This window comes from Cuculus canorus, chromosome 2 (assembly GCF_017976375.1).
Source record: "Cuculus canorus isolate bCucCan1 chromosome 2, bCucCan1.pri, whole genome shotgun sequence".
NCBI classification, from domain to species: Eukaryota; Metazoa; Chordata; class Aves; order Cuculiformes; family Cuculidae; genus Cuculus; species Cuculus canorus.
Window position 1 is genome coordinate 1,002,314 of NC_071402.1, and position 24,130 is coordinate 1,026,443.

Below are 24,130 nucleotides of genomic sequence, written 5' to 3' on the forward strand. Positions count from 1 at the left end.
TACAATTCTACGATTCTGAGATTCTATGATTCTATGATTCTACGATTCTGTGATTCTATGATTCTACAAAATTATATGATTCTACAATTCTATGATTCTATGATTCTGAGATTCTATGATTCTGTGATTCTCTGATTCTACGATTCTATGATTCTATGATTCTGTGATTCTGTGATTCTACAATTCTATGATTCTACGATTCTATGTTTCTATGATTCTACAATTCTATTATTCTACGATTCTACGATTCTATGATTCTACAATTCTATGATTCTACGATTCTGTGATTCTACGATTCTACAATTCTATGATTCTATGATTTTACGATTCTGTGATTCTACAATTCTGTGATTCTATGATTCTATTATTCTACAATTCTACGATTCTACGATTCTATGATTCTACGATTCTACAGTTCTATGATTCTGAGAGTCTATGATTCTACAGTTCTGCAATTCTGAGTTTCTATGATTCTACGATTCTGTGATTCTATGATTCTGTGATTCTGTTATTCTACGATTCTACAATTCTATGATTCTACGATTCTATTATTCTACAATTCTGTGATTCTGTGATTCTATGATTATCTGATTCTATGATTCTATGATTCAATGATTCCATGATTCTACGATTCTGTGATTCTACAATTCTATGATTCTATGATTCTATGATTCTATGATTCTACAATTCTGAGATTCTATGATTCTACGATTCTGAGATTCTATGATTCTATGATTCTATTATTCTACAATTCTACGATTCTATGATTCTACGATTCTATGATTCTATAATTCTATGATTCTATGATTCTACAATTCTACGACTCTACGACCCTACGATTCTCTGATTGACCCCCGACCCTCCGATCGCCGCGATGACAGCGAATCGCTTCGTCTCATCGAAACCATTAGAACATTTGGGCCTTGGAAAGACCCTTCAAACCTCCTCCAACTCCACCTCTTCACACATCCCCGCTCCGAGCCAGAATTCTCGGATTCTTACATACCGCTCCGAGGAATGAAGTGACTCAAGTCCTCTCCCCTCTCTGCCTGTAACTCTACCCCTCCATCCACACCACCTTCAATCCTTGGAGCCACTCCAGGAGCTTTTCTTACATAAAGGACCTCCTTTCTGCCAACACCGCAGAACCGTATCCCCCCTCTTCTAAACCACCTTCTAAATCCTCGGCTGCTTAAGCAGCCTGGGATTAAGGCACCGCTTTTATTTGCTCTTTGGCTGCCGGAGCTGCCGCTTCGGCTCTTGGAATCCATCCCAGAATCTGCTTTGGGTTTTGGAGTGGGGTTGAGGGTTTTTTTTTGTAGCCTTCGAGGGTTTAAAATAGGAGCTTTGCCTCACCGGGAAGTTGGAAAGGGGAAGGAAACGAATGCCTGCGTCTCCCCACGCTCCGAAGTGATGAGGTGAGAGCTCAGTCCCTTCGCGCTCCGACGGTGACGGAGATGACAGAGGGGAAATGAGGAGGGGAGAGGTTCTTGGGATGCCGAAGAGGGAGAACGGGCAATAAAGGGTTGGTGGGGAGGAGCTTCTGCTCTCCTGGCCAACCACGAGGTCTTGGGACATCATCTGCTGGTCCAGGATGGTTGTTACTGCCTCATCCCGGTGGGATTGGGATCAGGTTCTGGGGTGCTGAGTATCCCGGCATCTCCAGGATGGACCATTTGGAGAGCCACCAGCAGTGATGGAACCGGGAAGTACCCCACTGACCCCCTGGAGAAGGAGGAAGATGGACAACAAGAGGCTGCTGGGCAGCATCTTCTGCTCTCCTGGCCTCCACGAGGTCTTGGGACATCATCCGCTGCTCCAGGATGGTTGTTACTGCCTCATCCCGGTGGGATGAGGTCTCCATGCTGGCCTGAGGGACCTTGTGGTGGCCACTCTCACCACCCATGGATGTCCATCCCAAGCTCTGTGCCCACACCTGGATCAGGTTCTGGGGTGCTGCGTCTCCCGGCATCTCCAGGATGGACCATTTGGAGAGCCACCAGCATTGATGGAACCTGGAAGTACCCCACTGACCCCCTGGAGAAGGAGGAAGATGGGCAACACGGGGCTGCTGGGCAGGAGCTTCTGCTCTCCTGGCCAACCACGAGGTCTTGGGACATCATCTGCTGGTCCAGGATGGTTGTTACTGCCTCATCCCGGTGGGATTAGGATGAGGTTGTGGGGTGCTGGGTCTCTCGGCATCTCCAGGATGGACCATTTGGAGAGCCACCAGCATTGATGGAACCTGGAAGTACCCCACTGACCCCCTGGAGAAGGAGGAAGATGGGCAACACGGGGCTGCTGGGTAGGAGCTTCTGCTCTCCTGGCCTCCACGAGGTCTTGGGACATCATCTGCTGGTCCAGGATGGTTGTGACTGCCTCATCCCGGTGGGATTGGGATCAGGTTCTGGGGTGCTGAGTATCCCGGCATCTCCAGGATGGACCATTTGGAGAGCCACCACCACTGATGGAACCTGGAAGTACCCCACTGACCCCCTGGAGAAGGAGGAAGATGGACAACACGGGGCTGCTGGGCAGGAGCTTCTGCTCTCCTGGCCTCCACGAGGTCTCTAGATGTCACCCACTGCTCCAGGATGGTTGTCACTGCCTCATCCTGGTGGGATGGGTTCTCCATGCTGGCTTCAGGGACCTTGTGGTGGCCACTCTCACCACCCATGGATGTCCATCCTAAGGCTCCGTTAGGAGGGTCAGCGGGAGAGCAGCCTTGCCGCCTCCCTCGGCCAGGTCTTCTCCGTTGTTCTCTTTGAGCTTCTCCTTGGCCAACGTCTTCCACTTGGAGCACTCCAAGAAGAAAGAGCTCTCGGTTCTGCTGCTCCGCAGCCGCTGGAGACGCTCCCAGTGGGCTCCGAGTTCCTTTCCACTGCTTTGGAATCACATTTGGTGGAGCTGGTGGACACTCCAGGGATGAGCTTTGACCATGCATCCCTCTAAATCTCCGTAGGCCGTGTCCTTCAGCTCAGGAAAGACATGGAGATGTTGGAATGAGTCCAGAGGAGGCCACGGAGATGATCCGAGAGCTGGAGAACCTCCCGTATGAGGACAGGCTGAGAGAGTTGGGGTTGTTCATCCTGGAGAAGGCTCCAGGGAGACCTTCGAGCAGCTTCCAGTAGGGAAAGGAATCTCCAGGAACGCTGGGAAGGGGCTCTTGATAGGATAGGATGAGGGGGAATGGGTTTGAGGTGCGAGAGAGGAGATTGAGATGAGATCTTAGGAAGGAATTCTTCCCCGTGAGGGTGAGGAGGTCCTGGAAGAGGTTGTCCAGAGAAGTGGTGGCTCCTCCATCCCTGAAGGAGTTCAAGGCCAGGTTGGATGGGGCTCGGAGGAACCGGATCCAGTGGGAGGTGTCCCTGCCTAGGGTGGAACCGGAAGGGCTTTGAGGTCTCTTCCCACCCAAACATTCCATGTTTTTATGATCTCACCTGGCAGGAAGATCTTGGAGGTGAGGATTTAGCTTTTGTGGAGGCTTCGTGGGCAGCTGTTGGAGCTTCTCCCTTCTTCTCAAGTTGGGATCCGTGGTTTTCTCCATTTACAAATCATCACAGGTTCCCCAAATCCAAGTCCCAACCAAGGGATGGAGAAGCTGAAGACTCCCTTGGCCCTACCTTGGGATGACCTGGTTATGGAATGAAGATCCAAGGAGAGCCAGGGGTCAAATCAGGGATGCAGGACCTGCTGGGAATAAGAGGTTTGTTGGAATAAGAGGTTTGTTGGAATGCTGAGGGCTTCTCTCCTCCTTTAGCTCCTCAACAACAACGTGGTGAATGACCTGATCCTGCTGGAAACCATGATGGACAACATGACGGGGAGGCAGAAGGACACGTGCTTGTTGGTGCGGATGCTGGCTCTCCGCGGACTGGGCAACATTGCCTCGGGATCGCCGGATAAGGTGAGAGCGACCGCCGCGCTGCTTGGACCAAAGGTCCTGCTTGGGGCTGGGTGGGAGAAGGGAGCCACCAGGATGCTGGTGGGACCCTCCTGCCCTCCATCCATGGATCCATGCCCAGATCCCTCCACAGACCCTTCCTGCCCTCCAGCCCATGGATCCATGCCCAGATCCCTCTGTAGACCCTCCAACCCATGGATCCATGTCCAGATCCCTCTGTAGACCCTTCCTGCCCTCCAGCCCATGGATCCATGCCCAGATCCCTCTGCAGAGCCTTCCTGCCCTCCAGCCCATGGATCCATGCTCAGATCCCTCTGCAGACCCTTCCTGCCCTCCAGCCCATGGATCCATGCTCAGATCCCCCTGCAGACCCTTCCTGCCCTCCAGCCCATGGATCCATGCTCAGATCCCTCTGCAGACCCTTCCTGCCCTTCAGCCCATGGATCCATGCTCAGATCCCTCTGTAGACCCTTCCTGCCCTCCATCCATGGATCCATGCCCAGATCCCTCTGGAGACCCTCCAGCCTGACCTCTCCTCTGGGGTTGCGTTGCAGGTGAGGAAACACGGCGCCAAGCTCCTGGCGTCCATGGTCAACGGCATGGATGACAAAGACGACCCTCACAACCTGATTGCGCTGGAGGCCATGTCCGGTCTCTCCAAGCTCCTGGATCACCTGGAGGAAAGAGACATCCAGTCCATGCTCCTTCACATCGCCATCAGGATCCGGCCCTTCTTCGACAGCGTAAGGCAGCTCTTACTTTTGTCCGGATGTCCAATATGGACCATTTACTGAGGTGGACCTCATGTGTCGGAGATGCAGGAGTCTGTTTGGGTGGTGTGGGCACATCGAACCATAGAATGGTTTGGGTTGGAAGGGAACTCAAAGCCCATCGAGTTCCACCCTCTCTGCCATGGGCAGGGACATCCCACTGGATCAGGAGCTCCAAGCTCCATCCAACCTGGCCTTGAACACCTCCAGAGATGGGGCAGCCACAACGTCCCTGGGAAACCTCTTCCAGGGCCTCACCACTCTCATGGTGAAGAAGTTCCTCCTCATGTCCAGTCTAAATCTGCCCCTCTCCGGTTTATATCCATTGTCCCTCATCCTATCACTCTATGCCCATGGCCGAAGTTCTTCCCCAGCTTTCCTGGAGCCCCTTCAGGTACTGGAAGGTCACTCTAAGGTCTCCTCGGAGCCTTCTCTTCTCCAGGGTGAACAACCCCAACTCTCTCATCCTGTCCTCGTATGGGAGGTGCTCCAACCCTCCCATCATCCTTGGAGCCTCCTCTGGACCCGTTCCAACACTTCCATCTCCTTCTTCTGTTGAGGATTCCAGACCTGGACCCAATCCTCCAGAGGAGGTCTCCCAAGAGAGGAATAGAGGGGCAGAATCCCCTCCGTCCCTGCTGGCCACGCTGCTTTGGATGCAGCCCAGGACACCGTTGGCCTTCTGGGCTGTGAGCGCACGTTGTGGCTCACATTGAGCTTCTCCTCCCCATCACCCCAAGTCCTTCTCCTCAGCGCTGCTCTCCATCCCATCATCCCCCATCCTGGATCAAAACCATGGATTGCCCCAACCCAGGTGTAGGACCTTGGCCTTGTTGAACCTCATGAGGTTCTCCCAGCCCCACTTCTCCAGCCTGTCCAGGTCCTTCTGGATGACACCCTGTCCTTCCGGTGTGGCAACTGCCCCACTTAGCTCGGTGTCATCTGCAAACTTGCTGTCATCTTCTCTGCTGGTCCCACCAGGAGCATCATCCCTCATCCAGGCTCTTGCTATGCTCCCAACTTCAGGGCTGTCATCTTCTCTGCTGGTCCCACCAGGAGCTTTCCCCCTTGGCCATGCCTTTATTTCACCCCACACTTCGCCTTCGGCACCATCATCTTCTCCGTTGCTCCATCTCAGAGGAGCAGAGCTGCAGCCAGGAGTTGTCCACCTTCTTCTCCTCCTTCTTATGGTGGGAACTGGCTGAGATGTGAAGCCCTTGGTCCTCAGGTGCTCCTTGCTGGCTCAGGTGGGATCTGGACCAGCAGGAGCCAGCGGGGATGGTGGTGGTCCAAATGAAGACCATGAAGCTGTGCTTTTGAGGAGTCATTGGGTGGAAGGGTCTACAGAGGGATCTGAGCATGGATCCATGGATGGAGGGCAGGAAGGGTCTACAGAGGGATCTGGACATGGATCCATGGGCTGGAGGGCAGGAAGGGTCTGCAGAGGGATCTGGGCATGGATCCATGGATGGAGGGCAGGAAGGGTCTGCAGAGGGATCTGGGCATGGATCCATGGATGGAGGGCAGGAAGGGTCTCCAGAGGGATCTGGGCATGGATCCATGGATGGAGAGTAGGAGGGTCTACAGAGGGATCTGGACATGGATCCATGGATGGAGGACAGGAAGGGTCTACAGAGGGATCTGAGCATGGATCCATGGATGGAGGGTAGGAGGGTCTCCAGAGGGATCTGAGCATGGATCCAAACAGAGGTTGTCCTCAGCCCATGGAAACCTTGGCTGAAGAATCATCTCCTATCATCTAAGCAACCATGGAAGGTGGTGGTGCTGAGGGATCAGGGCAGCTGCTAACACTTCTCCTGCTGCTCCAACGTCTTCCAGCCTGAAGAAGCGTGGCGCTGGGTGGTGGGAGGAGCTGTGCTTGGAGCAGGAGATGCTCCTCACAGGTCACTTCCCGCTGATCCGGCTTCTCCTACCTCCTTGCAGGAGCAACCTGAGCTTCGCCAGTCGTCCATCGTTCTCTTCGGCAACTTGACCAAATTCAGCGAAGGCGAAGCCTTCTTCGAGCAGATCTTCAACGGGTTGGTGACGCTGCTGCTGCACCTCCAGGATCCCAAACCGGAGGTGGTCAAGGTGAGTTCTCAGCTGTTCCTCTTGAGGTTCCTCCACCATGACGTGGACATCCCGTGGGACGCTGAGCTCTCTGTGTCGTAGGCCTGCAAGTTCGCTCTGCGCATGTGTGGTCCCAACATGGGCTGCGAAGGGCTTTGTGACATGTTCCTCAACCACCTGCGGGAAGAACGGAGTCTTCACTACGGAGAGTTCATGAACAACGTCTGCAAACACCTGGTGAGCAGCTACGGAACCACCGACACCACAGTCGACGTTGCCCGCGGGGAGCGGTGCAGCCCGAGATGGCTTTGAGGAGATCAGGTGGTCCCTCAGAGAGTTTGGAGGTGAAACCAGGTTGGGTGGATGAAAGCAGTGTGGACCTCCGGAGGGCAGGAAGGGTCTGCAGAGGGATCTGAGCATGGATCCATGGATGGAGGGCAGGAAGGGTCTACAGAGGGATCTGGGCATGGATCCATGGGCTGGAGGGCAGGAAGGGTCTGCAGAGGGATCTGGGCATGGATCCATGGATGGAGGGCAGGAAGGGTCTACAGAGGTATCTGGGCATGGATCCATGGGCTGGAGGGCAGGAAGGGTCTGCAGAGGGATCTGGGCATGGATCCATGGATGGAGGGCAGGAAGGGTCTACAGAGGGATCTGGGCATGGATCCATGGGCTGGAGGGCAGGAAGGGTCTGCAGAGGGATCTGGGCATGGATCCATGGATGGAGGGCAGGAAGGGTCTGCAGAGGGATCTGAGCATGGATCCATGGGCTGGAGGGCAGGAAGGGTCTACAGAGGGATCTGAGCATGGATCCATGGATGGAGGGCAGGAAGGGTCTACAGAGGGATCTGGGCATGGATCCATGGGCTGGAGGGCAGGAAGGGTCTGCAGAGGGATCTGAGCATGGATCCATGGGCTGGAGGGCAGGAAGGGTCTGCAGAGGGATCTGAGCATGGATCCATGGATGGAGGGCAGGAAGGGTCTGCAGAGGGATCTGAGCATGGATCCATGGATGGAGGGCAGGAAGGGTCTGCAGAGGGATCTGGACATGGATCCATGGATGGAGGGCAGGAAGGGTCTACGGAGGGATCTGGGCATGGATCCATGGATGGAGGGCAGGAAGGGTCTACAGAGGGATCTGAGCATGGATCCATGGATGGAGGGCAGGAAGGCTCTGCAGAGGGATCTGGGCATGGATCCATGGATGGAGGGCAGGAAGGGTCTACAGAGGGATCTGAGCATGGATCCATGGATGGAGGGCAGGAAGGGTCTACAGAGGGATCTGGGCATGGATCCATGGGCTGGAGGGCAGGAAGGGTCTGCAGAGGGATCTGGGCATGGATCCATGGATGGAGGGCAGGAAGGGTCTGCAGAGGGATCTGAGCATGGATCCATGGGCTGGAGGGCAGGAAGGGTCTACAGAGGGATCTGAGCATGGATCCATGGATGGAGGGCAGGAAGGGTCTACAGAGGGATCTGGGCATGGATCCATGGGCTGGAGGGCAGGAAGGGTCTGCAGAGGGATCTGGACATGGATCCATGGATGGAGGGCAGGAAGGGTCTGCAGAGGGATCTGAGCATGGATCCATGGATGGAGGGCAGGAAGGGTCTGCAGAGGGATCTGGACATGGATCCATGGATGGAGGGCAGGAAGGGTCTACGGAGGGATCTGGGCATGGATCCATGGATGGAGGGCAGGAAGGGTCTACGGAGGGATCTGAGGGTGGATCCATGGATGGAGGGCAGGAAGGGTCTGCAGAGGCATCTGAGCATGGATCCATGGGCTGGAGGGCAGGAAGGCTCTGCAGAGGGATCTGGACATGGATCCATGGGCTGGAGGGCAGGAAGGGTCTACAGAGGCCTCTGGACATGGATCCATGGATGGAGGGCAGGAAGGCTCTCCTTGGGTCACACCAACCCCACCAACACTCCAGCCTTGGGGTAGAACACCTCGAAGCTCTCTCATGGAGATGTCCCTGGAGCGCAGGTCACCAGCAGCTGACCACGAGCCGTGCCCACGTGGCCCAGAAGGCTCAGGGTTGAGACACCTCAACTGGATGAGCTTCGAGGTCTTCTCTAACCTCACTGCTTCCATGATTCTATGATTCATTGGCTCCTGCGCTGCTGCTGCTGCTCCATGAGGTCCTCTCGGTCCTTCCCACGTGGTCTTCAGAGGGCGTTTCCTCCACCCTAAGTGTCTTCTCGGGCTTCCCTCAGCTCCACCACCAGGATCTCAGGGCTTCCAGGGGATGGTGTCAATGCTTGAGGCCACCGGTCCCATGGCCGCTGTGACCTCCTCGTTGGCTCCTTCTCTTCCAGATGCAGACGTACCCCGAGATGCTGAACCGCCTCATCTCAACCAACCTCTTCTACTTCAAGAGCAGTTGGGTGGACATCCGAGCGGCTGCGCCCATGTTCATCGGTAAGGATGAGTGTGTCCTCCTCCTCCAGCTTCTCCTGAGTGTCCTCTTCTTCTAAGGGGCTCTGTGTCCATCCCTGTGGTCCTGGGAATCCTTCTGGTCCCTGCTGGGAGGCCACCATGGATGGATGAGGATGGTGGAAACACCGAGGTCCTCTGGAAGCACTGAGGTCTTCTGGAAGCACTGAGGTCTTCTGGAAGCACTGAGGTCTTCTGGAAGCACTCAGGTCTTCTGGAAGCACTGAGGTCTTCTGGAAGCACCCAGGTCTTCTGGAAGCACTCAGGTCTTCTGGAAGCACCCAGGTCTTCTGGAAGCACCCAGGTCTTCTGGAAGCACTGAGATCTTCTGGAAGCACTGAGGTCTTCTGGAAGCACTGAGATCTTCTGGAAGCACTGAGGTCTTCTGGAAGCACTCAGATCTTCTGGAAACACTGAAGTCTTCTGGAAGCATTGAGGTCTTCTGGAAGCACCCAGGTCTTCTGGAAGCACTGAGGTCTTCTGGAAGCATTCAGGTCTTCTGGAAGCACCCAGTTCTTCTGGAAGCACTCAGGTCTTCTGGAAGCACTGAGGTCTTCTGGAAGCATTCAGGTCTTCTGGAAGCATTCAGGTCTTCTGGAAGCACTGAGGTCTTCTGGAAGCATTCAGGTCTTCTGGAAGCACCCAGTTCTTCTGGAAGCATTCAGGTCTTCTGGAAGCACTGAGGTCTTCTGGAAGCATTCAGGTCTTCTGGAAGCATTCAGGTCTTCTGGAAGCACTGAGGTCTTCTGGAAGCATTCAGGTCTTCTGGAAGCACCCAGTTCTTCTGGAAGCATTCAGGTCTTCTGGAAGCCCTGAGGTCTTCTGGAAACACTGAGGTCTTCTGGAAGCATTGAGGTCTTCTGGAAGCACCCAGGTCTTCTGGAAGCACCCAGGTCTTCTGGAAGCCCTGAGGTCTTCTGGAAGCACTGAGGTCTTCTGGAAGCACTGAGGTCTTCTGGAAGCACTTCTGGAGCTGTTGGAATGTATCTAGAGGAGACCACGGAGATGATCTGAGGGCTGGAGAACCTTCTGTATGAGGACAGGCTGAGAGAGTTGGGGGTTGTCCAGCCTGGAGAAGACCTTAGAGCAGCTTCCAGTAGGGAAAGGGTCTCCAGGAAAGCTGAGGAGCACCTTTTGATCAGGAATAGGATGAGGGGGAACGGTTTTGAGGTCCAAGAGGGGACATTGAGGTGAGATCTTGGGGAGAAATGTTCTCCTGGAAGGGTGAGGAGGCCCTGGTGGCCCAGGGAAGTGGTGGACACCCCATCCCTGGAGGTGTTGAAGGCCAGGTTGGATGGGGTTTGGAGCTTCTTCATCCATCCTTGCCCATGGTGGAGGGTTGGAGCTGGATGGGCTTTGAGTTCCCTTCCAACCCAACCCATTCCATGATTCTATGATGTGATCCCATCCCTTGGGATGTGGACCTTCTCGGTGGGATCCAGACCAAGCCCTGACTCTGAAATCCTTCTTCTCCAGGCTTCCTCGTGCTTCACGTGGATGAAGATCACTGCCAGCAAGTGGACTTGGACCAACTCCTATCGGGTGAGCAGGTGGTGCCGACGGTGGCTTTGGTTGACAGGAGGTGACCTCCTGGAGCTGGAGGACAATGGCTTCCTGCTCCTTCTGGGATGCGGTGGGATCCATCTCCATTGTCACCTTGGATGTGGTGTGGGACACCAGGGATGTCCTCCTGGTCAGCCGGTGAAGCGAGAGGTTGAGGGCTGGGATGAGGAGCAGGGATGGAAGTCCAAGCTGGAATGGCGAAGGGGTTGAGATGTCGGAATGGGAATGATGAGGTGGCATCTGGGGGGGGAATCGTGGGGCCAAGGTGGTGGCCACCTCGGCAGAAGGATCTACTGGTGGGCGTCAAGTGAACCTCACGCCCTGCAGCCTTGCAAGGCTCCGTGGTCCTCAACCAGCAGCTCTGACCCCATGGTCACATCCATGGAGACTCAAGACCACAGTGAGCTCCTCCCCAACCTCCAACTCCTCAGCTGGTGGCTCCAACCCCAACATCGCACCCATGGGCACTCAGGACCCCACCAGGTTCCTCCCCAACCTCCATCTCCTCCGTTGGTGGCTCCAACCCCAACATTGCACCATGGGGACTCAGGACCCCACCAAGCTTCTCCCCAACCTCCATCTCCTCCGTTGGTGGCTCCAACCCCAATGTCGCACCCATGGGTACTCAGGACCCCACCAATCTCCTCCAGAACCTCCATCTCCTCCGTTGGTGGCTCCAACCCCAACATCGCACCATGGGGACTCAGGACCCCACGAAGCTCCTCCCCATCCTCCATCTCCTCCGTTGGTGGCTCCAACCCCAACGTCGCACCCATGGGGACTCTGGACCCCGCCAATCTCCTCCAGAACCTCCATCTCCTCCGTTGGTGGCCCCAACCCCAACATCTCACCCATGGGCACTCAGGACCCCACCGAGCTTCTCCCCAACCTCCATCTCCTCCGTTGGTGGCTCCAACCCCAACGTTGCACCCATGGGGACTCAGGACCCCACCGAGCTCCTCCAGAACCTCCATCTCCTCCGTTGGTGGCTCCAACTCCAGCATTGCACCCATGGGGACTTAGGACCCCACCGAGCTCCTCCCCAACCTCCATCTCCTCTGTTGGTGGCTCCAACCCCAACGTCGCACCCATGGGCACTCAGGACCCCACCGAGCTTCTCCCCAACCTCCATCTCCTCCGTTGGTGGCTCCAATCCCAACATCGCACCCATGGGGACTCAGGACCCCACCGAGCTTCTCCCCAACCTCCATCTCCTCCGTTGGTGGCTCCAACCCCAACGTCGCACCCATGGGGACTCAGGACCCCACAGGTTCCTCCCCAACCTCCAACTCCTCCATTGGTGGCTCCAACCCCAACATCGCACCCATGGGGACTCAGGACCCCACCAAGCTCCTCCCCAACCTCCATCTCCTCCGTTGGTGGCTCCAACCCCAACATCGCACCCATGGGGACTCAGGACCCCACCGAGCTTCTCCCCAACCTCCATCTCCTCCGTTGGTGGCTCCAACCCCAACCCCACCTCCCTGGAGTCCCGCAGGGCATTTGCAAGAGCTCAATCCGAGCAGGAGAGGACTCTCCGAGCGCATTTCACCTCCACCGATCCGAGTTCGGAGGAGCTCCTCAACCCCCACGTTGAAGCTGGTGGCATTTTTTGGACCGTGGCGAAGTCATTTTCCTGGATTTCAGGGAATTTTTTCCCCCTGTCAACGGTGACCTCATAGCGTGGAGTAACGCATGGAAACTTTCCGCTCCTTCCAAGAGAGCTTCAAAAAAGCACTAAAAAAGGAAAAACGCTCTTTCCGTTGAGCTCCCGGAACCCTTCCAGAAGAACTTTGGTCTCTTTGAAAGAAGTGAAAGAGAATCCGTGAGTAATCGCCGGAGCGAGAACGTCGGGATTGGGTTCCACCGCGCTTCCCGTGTGGAGCAGCTCAACCTGGTGGCATCTAAAGGGGGTTCGGGTGATGCCGCCCACCCCTGGAGAAGCTTTGGAGTTGGGGGGTTCCACCAGGAGGAGGAACCGGGCGGAGAAATCCATGGAGAAAGATCTCAAGAGCTTCCTTGGAGGTGGGATGAGGGCTTGGGAAGCGGCCAAGGTTCCTGCGACGGATAAAGAAGCTCCTGGAAAAAATATTATTGGATTTTTACTGTTAGGAAAAACTACCTGGGGTGGGATTTGGCTCAGGAATGGGAAGTGAGCCAGGAGTTAGGACATCGGGGGGATCCGAGATGGTTTGGCCTCGGCAAACGTCGGCGCCGGTCCCCCCCGGGGGAATTCAGCTCCATCCGTGGCCGTTGAGCTCACGGGGGCGGGGAAGGAGGAACCCTTGGGATTCACCAGGAGCCTTCGCAGTCCCACCACCCTTCGGGAGCCCTTTGGAAGCCACCAACCCCAGGAGCTCTCCCAGTCCCACCAATCCCAGGAGCCCTCCCAGTTCCACCAACCCCAGGAGCTCTCCCAGTCCCACCATACCTGGGGGCATTCACAGTCCCACCACCCTCGGGAGCCCTCTCAAAGCCACCAACCCCAGGAGCCCTCCCAGTCCCACCAACCCCAGGAGCTCTCCCAGTCCCACCAATCCCAGGAGCTCTCCCAGACCCACCATTCCTGGGAGCCCTCTGGAAGCCACAAACCCCAGGAGCTCTTCCAGTCCCACCAACCCCAGGAGCTCTCCCAGTCCCACCAACCCCAGGAGCTCTCCCAGTCCCACCAACCCCAGGAGCTCTCCCAGTCCCACCAACCCCAGGAGCTTTCCCAGTCCCACCAACCCCAGGAGCCCTCCCAGTCCCACCAATCCCAGGAGCCCTCCCAGTCCCATCAACCCCAGGAGCCCTCCCAGTCCCACCAACCCCAGGAGCTCTCCCAGTCCCACCAACCCCAGGAGCTTTCCCAGTCCCACCAACCCCAGGAGCCCTCCCAGTCCCACCAACCCCAGGAGCCCTCCCAGTCCCACCAACCCCAGGAGCTTTCCCAGTCCCACCAATCCCAGGAGCTCTTCCAGTCCCACCAACCCCAGGAGCTCTCCCAGTCCCACCGACCCCAGGAGCTCTCCCAGTCCCACCAACCCCAGGAGCTCTCCCAGTCCCACCAACCCCAGGAGCCCTCCCAGTCCCACCAACCTCAGGAGCCCTCCCAGTCCCACCAACCCCAGGAGCTCTCCCAGTCCCACCAACCTCAGGAGCTTTCCCAGTCCCACCAACCCCAGGAGCTCTCCCAGTCCCACCAACCCCAGGAGCTCTTCCAGTCCCACCAACCCCAGGAGCTCTTCCAGTCCCACCAACCCCAGGAGCTCTCCCAGTCCCACCAACCCCAGGAGCTCTTCCAGTCCCACCAACCCCAGGAGCTCTTCCCAGTCCCACCAACCCCAGGAGCTCTTCCAGTCCCACCAACCCCAGGAGCTCTCCCAGTCCCACCAACCCCAGGAGCCCTCCCAGTCCCACCAACCCCAGGAGCCCTCCCAGTCCCACCAACCCCAGGAGCTCTCCCAGTCCCACCACCCCAGGAGCTTTCCCAGTCCCACCAACCCCAGGAGCTCTTCCAGTCCCACCAACCCCAGGAGCTCTCCCAGTCCCACCACCCCAGGAGCTTTCCCAGTCCCACCAACCCCAGGAGCTTTCCCAGTCCCACCAACCCCAGGAGCTCTCCCAGTCCCACCAACCCCAGGAGCTCTTCCAGTCCCACCAACCCCAGGAGCTCTCCCAGTCCCACCAATCCCAGGAGCTCTCCCAGTCCCACCAACCCCAGGAGCCCTCCCAGTCCCACCAACCCCAGGAGCTCTCCCAGTCCCACCAATCCCAGGAGCCCTCCCAGTCCCACCAACCCCAGGAGCTTTCCCAGTCCCACCAACCCCAGGAGCTCTCCCAGTCCCACCAACCCCAGGAGCTCTTCCAGTCCCACCAACCCCAGGAGCTCTTCCAGTCCCACCAACCCCAGGAGCTTTCCCAGTCCCACCAACCCCAGGAGCTCTTCCAGTCCCACCAACCCCAGGAGCCCTCCCAGTCCCACCAACCCCAAGAGCTTTCCCAGTCCCATCAACCCCAGCAGCTCTCCCAGTCCCACCAACCCCAGGAGATCTCCCAGTCCCACCAACCCCAGGAGCTCTCCCAGTCCCACCAACCCCAGGAGCCCTCCCAGTCCCACCAACCCCAGGAGCTCTCCCAGTCCCACCAACCCCAGGAGCTCTCCCAGTCCCACCAACCTCAGGAGCTTTCCCAGTCCCACCAACCCCAGGAGCTCTCCCAGTCCCACCAACCCCAGGAGCTCTTCCAGTCCCACCAACCCCAGGAGCTCTTCCAGTCCCACCAACCCCAGGAGCTCTCCCAGTCCCACCAACCCCAGGAGCTCTTCCAGTCCCACCAACCCCAGGAGCTCTTCCAGTCCCACCAACCCCAGGAGCTCTTCCAGTCCCACCAACCCCAGGAGCTCTTCCAGTCCCACCAACCCCAGGAGCTCTCCCAGTCCCACCAACCCCAGGAGCCCTCCCAGTCCCACCAACCCCAGGAGCCCTCCCAGTCCCACCAACCCCAGGAGCTCTCCCAGTCCCACCACCCCAGGAGCTTTCCCAGTCCCACCAACCCCAGGAGCTCTTCCAGTCCCACCAACCCCAGGAGCTCTTCCAGTCCCACCAACCCCAGGAGCTTTCCCAGTCCCACCAACCCCAGGAGCTCTCTCAGTCCCACCAACCCCAGGAGCCGTCCCAGTCCCACCAACCCCAGGAGCTTTCCCAGTCCCACCAACCCCAGGAGCTCTCCCAGTCCCACCAACCCCAGGAGCTCTCCCAGTCCCACCAATCCCAGGAGCCCTCCCAGTCCCACCAACCCCAGGAGCTTTCCCAGTCCCACCAACCCCAGGAGCTCTCCCAGTCCCACCAACCCCAGGAGCTCTCCCAGTCCCACCAACCCCAGGAGCCCTCTCCGTCCCACCAACCCCAGGAGCTCTTCCAGTCCCACCAACCCCAGGAGCTTTCCCAGTCCCACCAATCCCAGGAGCTCTTCCAGTCCCACCAACCCCAAGAGCTCTCCCAGTCCCACCAACCCCAGGAGCTCTCCCAGTGCCACCAACCCCAGGAGCTCTCCCAGTCCCACCAACCCCAGGAGCTCTCCCAGTCCCACCAACCCCAGGAGCCCTCCCAGTGCCACCAACCCCAGGAGCTCTCCCAGTCCCACCAACCCCAAGAGCTCTCCCAGTCCCACCAACCCCAGGAGCCCTCCCAGTCCCACCAACCCCAGGAACTCTCCCAGTCCCACCAACCCCAGGAGCTCTTCCAGTGCCACCAATCCCAGGAGCTCTCCCAGTCCCACCAACCCCAGGAGCTCTCCCAGTCCCACCAACCCCAGGAGCTCTTCCAGTCCCACCAACCCCAGGAGCTCTCCCAGTCCCATCAATCCCAGGAGCTCTCCCAGTCCCACCAACCCCAGGAGCTCTTCCAGTCCCACCAACCCCAGGAGCTTTCCCAGTCCCACCAACCCCAGGAGCTCTCCCAGTCCCACCAACCCCAGGAGCTCTTCCAGTCCCACCAACCCCAGGAGCTCTCCCAGTCCCACCAACCCCAGGAGCCCTCCCAGTCCCACCAACCCCAGGAGCTCTCCCAGTCCCACCAATCCCAGGAGCTCTTCCAGTCCCACCAACCCCAGGAGCTCTCCCAGTCCCACCAATCCCAGGAGCTCTCCCAGTCCCACCAACCCCAGGAGCCCTCCCAGTCCCACCAACCCCAGGAGCTCTCCCAGTCCCACCAATCCCAGGAGCCCTCCCAGTCCCACCAACCCCAGGAGCTTTCCCAGTCCCACCAACCCCAGGAGCTCTCCCAGTCCCACCAACCCCAGGAGCTCTTCCAGTCCCACCAACCCCAGGAGCTCTTCCAGTCCCACCAACCCCAGGAGCTCTTCCAGTCCCACCAACCCCAGGAGCTCTTCCAGTCCCACCAACCCCAGGAGCTTTCCCAGTCCCACCAACCCCAGGAGCTCTTCCAGTCCCACCAACCCCAGGAGCCCTCCCAGTCCCACCAACCCCAAGAGCTTTCCCAGTCCCATCAACCCCAGCAGCTCTCCCAGTCCCACCAACCCCAGGAGATCTCCCAGTCCCACCAACCCCAGGAGCTCTCCCAGTCCCACCAACCCCAGGAGCCCTCCCAGTCCCACCAACCCCAGGAGCTCTCCCAGTCCCACCAATCCCAGGAGCTCTTCCAGTCCCACCAACCCCAGGAGATCTCCCAGTCCCACCAACCCCAGGAGCTCTTCCAGTCCCACCAACCCCAGGAGCTTTCCCAGTCCCACCAACCCCAGGAGCTCTCTCAGTCCCACCAACCCCAGGAGCCGTCCCAGTCCCACCAACCCCAGGAGCTTTCCCAGTCCCACCAACCCCAGGAGCTCTCCCAGTCCCACCAACCCCAGGAGCTCTCCCAGTCCCACCAATCCCAGGAGCCCTCCCAGTCCCACCAACCCCAGGAGCTTTCCCAGTCCCACCAACCCCAGGAGCTCTCCCAGTCCCACCAACCCCAGGAGCTCTCCCAGTCCCACCAACCCCAGGAGCCCTCTCCGTCCCACCAACCCCAGGAGCTCTTCCAGTCCCACCAACCCCAGGAGCTTTCCCAGTCCCACCAATCCCAGGAGCTCTTCCAGTCCCACCAACCCCAAGAGCTCTCCCAGTCCCACCAACCCCAGGAGCTCTCCCAGTGCCACCAACCCCAGGAGCTCTCCCAGTCCCACCAACCCCAGGAGCTCTCCCAGTCCCACCAACCCCAGGAGCCCTCCCAGTGCCACCAACCCCAGGAGCTCTCCCAGTCCCACCAACCCCAAGAGCTCTCCCAGTCCCACCAACCCCAGGAGCCCTCCCAGTCCCACCAACCCCAGGAACTCTCCCAGTCCCACCAACCCCAGGAGCTCTTCCAGTGCCACCAATCCCAGGAGCTCTCCCAGTGCCACCAACCCCAGGAGCTCTCCCAGTGCCACCAACCCCAGGAGCTTTCCCAGTCCCACCAATCCCAGGAGCTCTTCCAGTCCCACCAACCCCAAGAGCTCTCCCAGTCCCACCAACCCCAGGAGCTCTCCCAGTGCCACCAACCCCAGGAGCTCTCCCAGTCCCACCAACCCCAGGAGCTCTCCCAGTCCCACCAACCCCAGGAGCTCTCCCAGTCCCACCAACCCCAGGAGCCCTCCCAGTGCCACCAACCCCAGGAGCTCTCCCAGTCCCACCAACCCCAAGAGCTCTCCCAGTCCCACCAACCCCAGGAGCCCTCCCAGTCCCACCAACCCCAGGAGCCCTCCCAGTCCCACCAACCCCAGGAGCTCTCCCAGTCCCACCACCCCAGGAGCTTTCCCAGTCCCACCAACCCCAGGAGCTCTTCCAGTCCCACCAACCCCAGGAGCTCTCCCAGTCCCACCACCCCAGGAGCTTTCCCAGTCCCACCAACCCCAGGAGCTTTCCCAGTCCCACCAACCCCAGGAGCTCTCCCAGTCCCACCAACCCCAGGAGCTCTTCCAGTCCCACCAACCCCAGGAGCTCTCCCAGTCCCACCAATCCCAGGAGCTCTCCCAGTCCCACCAACCCCAGGAGCCCTCCCAGTCCCACCAACCCCAGGAGCTCTCCCAGTCCCACCAACCCCAGGAGCCCTCCCAGTCCCACCAACCCCAGGAGCTTTCCCAGTCCCACCAACCCCAGGAGCTCTCCCAGTCCCACCAACCCCAGGAGCTCTTCCAGTCCCACCAACCCCAGGAGCTCTTCCAGTCCCACCAACCCCAGGAGCTCTTCCAGTCCCACCAACCCCAGGAGCTCTTCCAGTCCCACCAACCCCAGGAGCTTTCCCAGTCCCACCAACCCCAGGAGCTCTTCCAGTCCCACCAACCCCAGGAGCCCTCCCAGTCCCACCAACCCCAAGAGCTTTCCCAGTCCCATCAACCCCAGCAGCTCTCCCAGTCCCACCAACCCCAGGAGATCTCCCAGTCCCACCAACCCCAGGAGCTCTCCCAGTCCCACCAACCCCAGGAGCTCTCCCAGTCCCACCAACCCCAGGAGCTCTCCCAGTCCCACCAATCCCAGGAGCTCTTCCAGTCCCACCAACCCCAGGAGATCTCCCAGTCCCACCAACCCCAGGAGCTCTTCCAGTCCCACCAACCCCAGGAGCTTTCCCAGTCCCACCAACCCCAGGAGCTCTCTCAGTCCCACCAACCCCAGGAGCCGTCCCAGTCCCACCAACCCCAGGAGCTTTCCCAGTCCCACCAACCCCAGGAGCTCTCCCAGTCCCACCAACCCCAGGAGCTCTCCCAGTCCCACCAATCCCAGGAGCCCTCCCAGTCCCACCAACCCCAGGAGCTTTCCCAGTCCCACCAACCCCAGGAGCTCTCCCAGTCCCACCAACCCCAGGAGCTCTCCCAGTCCCACCAACCCCAGGAGCCCTCTCCGTCCCACCAACCCCAGGAGCTCTTCCAGTCCCACCAACCCCAGGAGCTTTCCCAGTCCCACCAATCCCAGGAGCTCTTCCAGTCCCACCAACCCCAAGAGCTCTCCCAGTCCCACCAACCCCAGGAGCTCTCCCAGTGCCACCAACCCCAGGAGCTCTCCCAGTCCCACCAACCCCAGGAGCTCTCCCAGTCCCACCAACCCCAGGAGCCCTCCCAGTGCCACCAACCCCAGGAGCTCTCCCAGTCCCACCAACCCCAAGAGCTCTCCCAGTCCCACCAATCCCAGGAGCTCTTCCAGTCCCACCAACCCCAGGAGCTCTCCCAGTCCCATCAATCCCAGGAGCTCTCCCAGTCCCACCAACCCCAGGAGCTCTTCCAGTCCCACCAACCCCAGGAGCTCTCCCAGTCCCATCAATCCCAGGAGCTCTCCCAGTCCCACCAACCCCAGGAGCTCTTCCAGTCCCACCAACCCCAGGAGCCCTCCCAGTCCCACCAACCCCAGGAGCCCTCCCAGTCCCACCAACCCCAGGAGCTCTCCCAGTCCCACCAACCCCAGGAGCTCTCCCAGTCCCACCAACCCCAGGAGCTCTCCCAGTCCCACCAACCCCAGGAGCTCTCCCAGTCCCACCAACCCCAGGAGCTTTTCCAGTCCCACCAACCCCAGGAGCTCTCCCAGTCCCACCAACCCCAGGAGCCCTCCCAGTCCCACCAACCCCAGGAGCCCTCCCAGTCCCACCAACCCCAGGAGCCCTCCCAGTCCCACCAACCCCAGGAGCCCTCCCAGTCCCACCAACCCCAGGAGCTCTCCCAGTCCCACCAACCCCAGGAGCTCTTCCAGTCCCACCAACCCCAGAAGCCCTCCCAGTCCCACCAACCCCAGGAGCTCTCCCAGTCCCACCAATCCCAGGAGCTCTCCCAGTCCCACCAACCCCAGGAGCTCTCCCAGTCCCACCAATCCCAGGAGCCCTCCCAGTCCCACCAACCCCAGGAGCTTTCCCAGTCCCACCAACCCCAGGAGCTCTCCCAGTCCCACCAACCCCAGGAGCTCTCCCAGTCCCACCAACCCCAAGAGCCCTCCCAGTCCCACCAACCCCAGGAACTCTCCCAGTCCCACCAACCCCAGGAGCTCTTCCAGTGCCACCAATCCCAGGAGCTCTCCCAGTCCCACCAACCCCAAGAGCTCTCCCAGTCCCACCAACCCCAGGAGCCCTCCCAGTCCCACCAACCCCAGGAACTCTCCCAGTCCCACCAACCCCAGGAGCTCTTCCAGTGCCACCAACCCCAGGAGCTCTCCCAGTCCCACCAACCTCAGGAGCTCTTCCAGTCCCACCAACCCCAGGAGCTCTTCCAGTGCCACCAACCCCAGGAGCTCTCCCAGTCCCACCAACCCCAGGAGCTCTTCCAGTCCCACCAACCCCAGGAGCTCTCCCAGTCCCACCAACCCCAGGAGCTCTCCCAGTCCCACCAATCCCAGGAGCTCTTCCAGTCCCACCAGCCTCAGGAGCTCTTCCAGTCCCACCAACCCCAGGAGCTCTCCCAGTCCCACCAACCCCAGGAGCCCTCCCAGTCCCACCAACCCCAGGAGCTTTCCCAGTCCCACCAACCCCAGGAGCTCTCCCAGTCCCACCAACCCCAGGAGCATTCTCAGTCCCACCAACCCCAGGAGCTCTCCCAGTCCCACCAATCCCAGGAGCCCTCCCAGTCCCATCAATCCCAGGAGCTTTCCCAGTCCCATCAACCCCAGGAGCTTTCCCAGTCCCACCAACCCCAGGAGCCCTACCAGTCCCACCAACCCCAGGAGCTCTCCCAGTCCCACCAATCCCAGGAGCCCTCTCCGTCCCACCAACCCCAGGAGCTCTCCCAGTCCCACCAACCCCAAGAGCTCTCCCAGTCCCACCAACCCCAGGAGCTCTCCCAGTCCCACCATACCTGGGGGCCTTCCCAGTCCCACCACCCTCGGGAGCCCTCTCAAAGCCACCAACCCCAGGAGCTCTCCCAGTCCCACCAACCCCAGGAGCCTTCTCCGTCCCACCAACCCCAGGAGCCCTCCCAGTCCCACCAACCCCAGGAGCCCTCCCAGTCCCACCAACCCCAGGAGCTTTCCCAGTCCCACCAACCCCAGGAGCTCTTCCAGTCCCACCAACCCCAGGAGCCCTCCCAGTCCCACCAACCCCAGGAGCTCTCCCAGTCCCACCAACCCCAGGAGCTCTCCCAGTCCCACCAATCCCAGGAGCTCTCCAAGTCCCATCAACCCCAGGAGCTCTTCCAGTCCCACCAATCCCAGGAGCTCTCCCAGTCCCACCAACCCCAGGAGCTCTCCCAGTCCCACCAACCCCAGGAGCTCTCCCAGTCCCACCAACCCCAGGAGCTCTTCCAGTCCCACCAACCCCAGGAGCTCTCCCAGTCCCACCAACCCCAGGAGCTCTCCCAGTCCCACCAACCCCAGGAGCTCTCCCAGTCCCACCGACCCCAGGAGCCCTCCCAGTCCCACCAACCTCAGGAACTTTCCCAGTCCCACCAACCCCAGGAGCCCTCTCCGTTCCACCAACCCCAGGAGCTCTCCCAGTCCCACCAACCCCAACGTTGGTTGCTGAGGACCAGCAGCCTCCCCCAAAGCATCCTCCTTCCATGGCCTCTGTCTCCTTGGCTGCAGAGCTGAGGACCTCTTGGGGGACAGAAGATGGCCTTGAGGTGCCCGTCCTTCGCTTGGAGGGTGCTGGGCCGAACATCCTTGGAACTGGAGTTTCTCCTTCCATGTGGGATGGAGCAAAGCCAAGATGGGTCTTGGGATGGGTGACCTGACCCCTCCATGCTCTTCTCCTTCCAGCTCTGAACCTTCTCCTGAAGGACCCCATCCCTGCCGTCCGTGTGAAGGTGGCCGAGACCCTGGGCCGCCTCGTCCGGATCCTGTGATTCCCGGCGCGTCCCAACTCCATCGCAGCAATACTTGGGTGAGCTCTGATGGCCACCACCTCCGTAGCCGGGGGAGATCCCTCAGCCACGACCACGTCTTCCTCCCTCCATCACCTTCTGCAGCAGCTCCAACGTCTTCCTCTACGGAAGCCCAGCGCCTTCACCGACCCCTCCAGGACCATTCCAGCCTGGCCGTGGCACCGCGGTGGCTGAAGGACACGAGTCCTGGATGATTTTTGGGATGAGGGTGGTGGACACCAGTGGCAGCGTGGAGAAGGAAGGGTTGGAAGGAAGGGTTGGCTCCAAGGTTGGCTTGGAGCCGCACGTTGGCAGCATCTCTTGGCTTCCACTCAGCCCCGAGCAGGATGAGTCCTCCTGGCTGTCTCCAGCCCCTCATCCCACCCTGCTGCTCCCCTCGCTGCTCACCGTGGGGTTCCTCTCCCACGTGACGAATGTGACCGTCTCCACCACCACCACCACATGTACAGAAAAGGTCTTTTTAAATAAAGCTCTTTGCTCCTCAAGCTTCGGTGCAAGGAGACGGTGACACTGGGGGAAAGCCACCGCTGTGCTGGGATCCTCTGGGTTGGGATCTGGAGGGGTTGAAGGACACGTTGGATGGGCCTTGGGGGTAGCCTGGTCTGGTGGGATATCCCTGCCCGTGGTAGAGGGGTTGGAACGGGAGGATCTTGAAGGGATGGAACTGGATGGTCTTGAAGGTCCCTTCCAACCCAAACTATTCTATGATCTCCTTCCAAAGGAAGATGCTGGGACCTCTTGAAATGGTCCTGCTCCAAATGAGTGGCACTGGTGGAGCCCATCTGCTCCAGGGTCTTCACCCTGGACTGGACTGGGAGGGCTCCTGGGGGCCTTGGAACTGGGAGGGTTCCTTGGAACTGGGAGGGCTCCTTGGGACTGGGAGGGCTCCTTGGGATTGGGAGGTCTCCTTGGAACTGGGAGGGCTCCTGGGGGTCTTGGAACTGGGAGGGTTCCTTGGAACTGGGAGGGATCCTTGGAACTGGGAGGGCTCCTTGGGAGTGGGAGGGATCCTTGGGACTGGGAGGGCTCCTTGGGGGTCTTGGAACTGGGAGGGCTCCTTGGGGGTCTTGGAACTGGGAGGGCTCCTTGGGGGTCTTGGAACTGGGAGGGCTCCCGGGGGCCTTGGAACTGGGAAGGCTCCTTGGGACTGGGAGTGTCCTTGGAACTGGGAGGGCTCCTGGGAGCCTTGGAACTGGGAGGGCTCCTTGGGACTGGGAGTGTCCTTGGAACTGGGAGGTCTCCTGGGGTACTGGGACTGGGAGGGGTCCTTGGAACTGGGAGGCTCCTTGGGACTGGGAGGGCTCCTGGGAGCCTTGGAACTGGGAGGGATCCTTGGAACTGGGAGGGCTCCTTGGGGCTGGGAGGGATCCTTGGGATTGGGAGGGCTCCTTGGGACTGGGAAGGCTCCTTGGAACTGGGAGGGCTCCTGGGGGCCTTGGAACTGGGAGAGCTCCTTGGGACTGGGAGGGGTCCTGGGAGCCTGGGAACTGGGAAGGCTCCTTGGGACTGGGAGGGTCCTTGGAACTGGGAGGGCTCCTTGGGACTGGGAGGGCTCCTGGAATGCTGAGACTGGGAAGGCTCCTTGGGACTGGGAGGGCTCCTTGGAACTGGGAGGGCTCCTGGGAGCCTTGGAGCTGGGAATGCTCCTTGGAACTGGCAGGGCTCCTTGGGACTGGGAGTGTCCTTGGAACTGGGAGGTCTCCTGGGGTACTGGGACTGGGAGGGCTCCTTTGAACTGGGAGGGCTCCTTGGGATTGGGAGGGCTCCTGGGGGCCTTGGAACTGGGAGGGGTCCTTAGGACTGGGAGGGCTCCTTGGGGCTGGGAGGGATCCTTGGGATTGGGAGGGCTCCTGGGGGCCTTGGAACTGGGAGGGGTCCTTGGGACTGGGAGGGCTCCTTGAGACTGGGAGGGCTCCTGGGGGCCTTGGAACTGGGAGAGCTCCTTGGGACTGGGAGGGCTCCTTGGAACTGGGAAGGCTCCTTGGGACTGGGAGGGCTCCTGGAGCTCTGGGATTAGAAGGGCTCCCTGGAGGGGTGGGACTGGGAGGGCTCTTGGGGTAGTGGGCTTGGAAGGGTTGT

At 59.6% G+C, this 24,130-nt stretch overlaps 1 protein-coding gene across 2 annotated transcripts in view; it reads left to right on the forward strand.

Annotated features, from left to right (window-relative positions):
- MROH1 (maestro heat like repeat family member 1) overlaps positions 1 to 22,533 on the forward strand; it is a 160,114-nt gene extending 137,581 nt beyond the window's left edge. For both annotated transcript variants that reach the window (XM_054057729.1, XM_054057730.1), the window contains 7 exons: positions 3,761 to 3,907; positions 4,459 to 4,647; positions 6,619 to 6,765; positions 6,847 to 6,981; positions 9,064 to 9,166; positions 10,658 to 10,723; positions 21,927 to 22,533. In XM_054057729.1, the coding sequence (XP_053913704.1) occupies positions 3,761 to 3,907; positions 4,459 to 4,647; positions 6,619 to 6,765; positions 6,847 to 6,981; positions 9,064 to 9,166; positions 10,658 to 10,723; positions 21,927 to 22,012 (873 nt within the window). In that variant the 3' untranslated portion in view covers positions 22,013 to 22,533. The remainder of the gene's footprint in view (positions 1 to 3,760; positions 3,908 to 4,458; positions 4,648 to 6,618; positions 6,766 to 6,846; positions 6,982 to 9,063; positions 9,167 to 10,657; positions 10,724 to 21,926) is intronic.
- Positions 22,534 to 24,130: the final 1,597 nt, after the last annotated feature.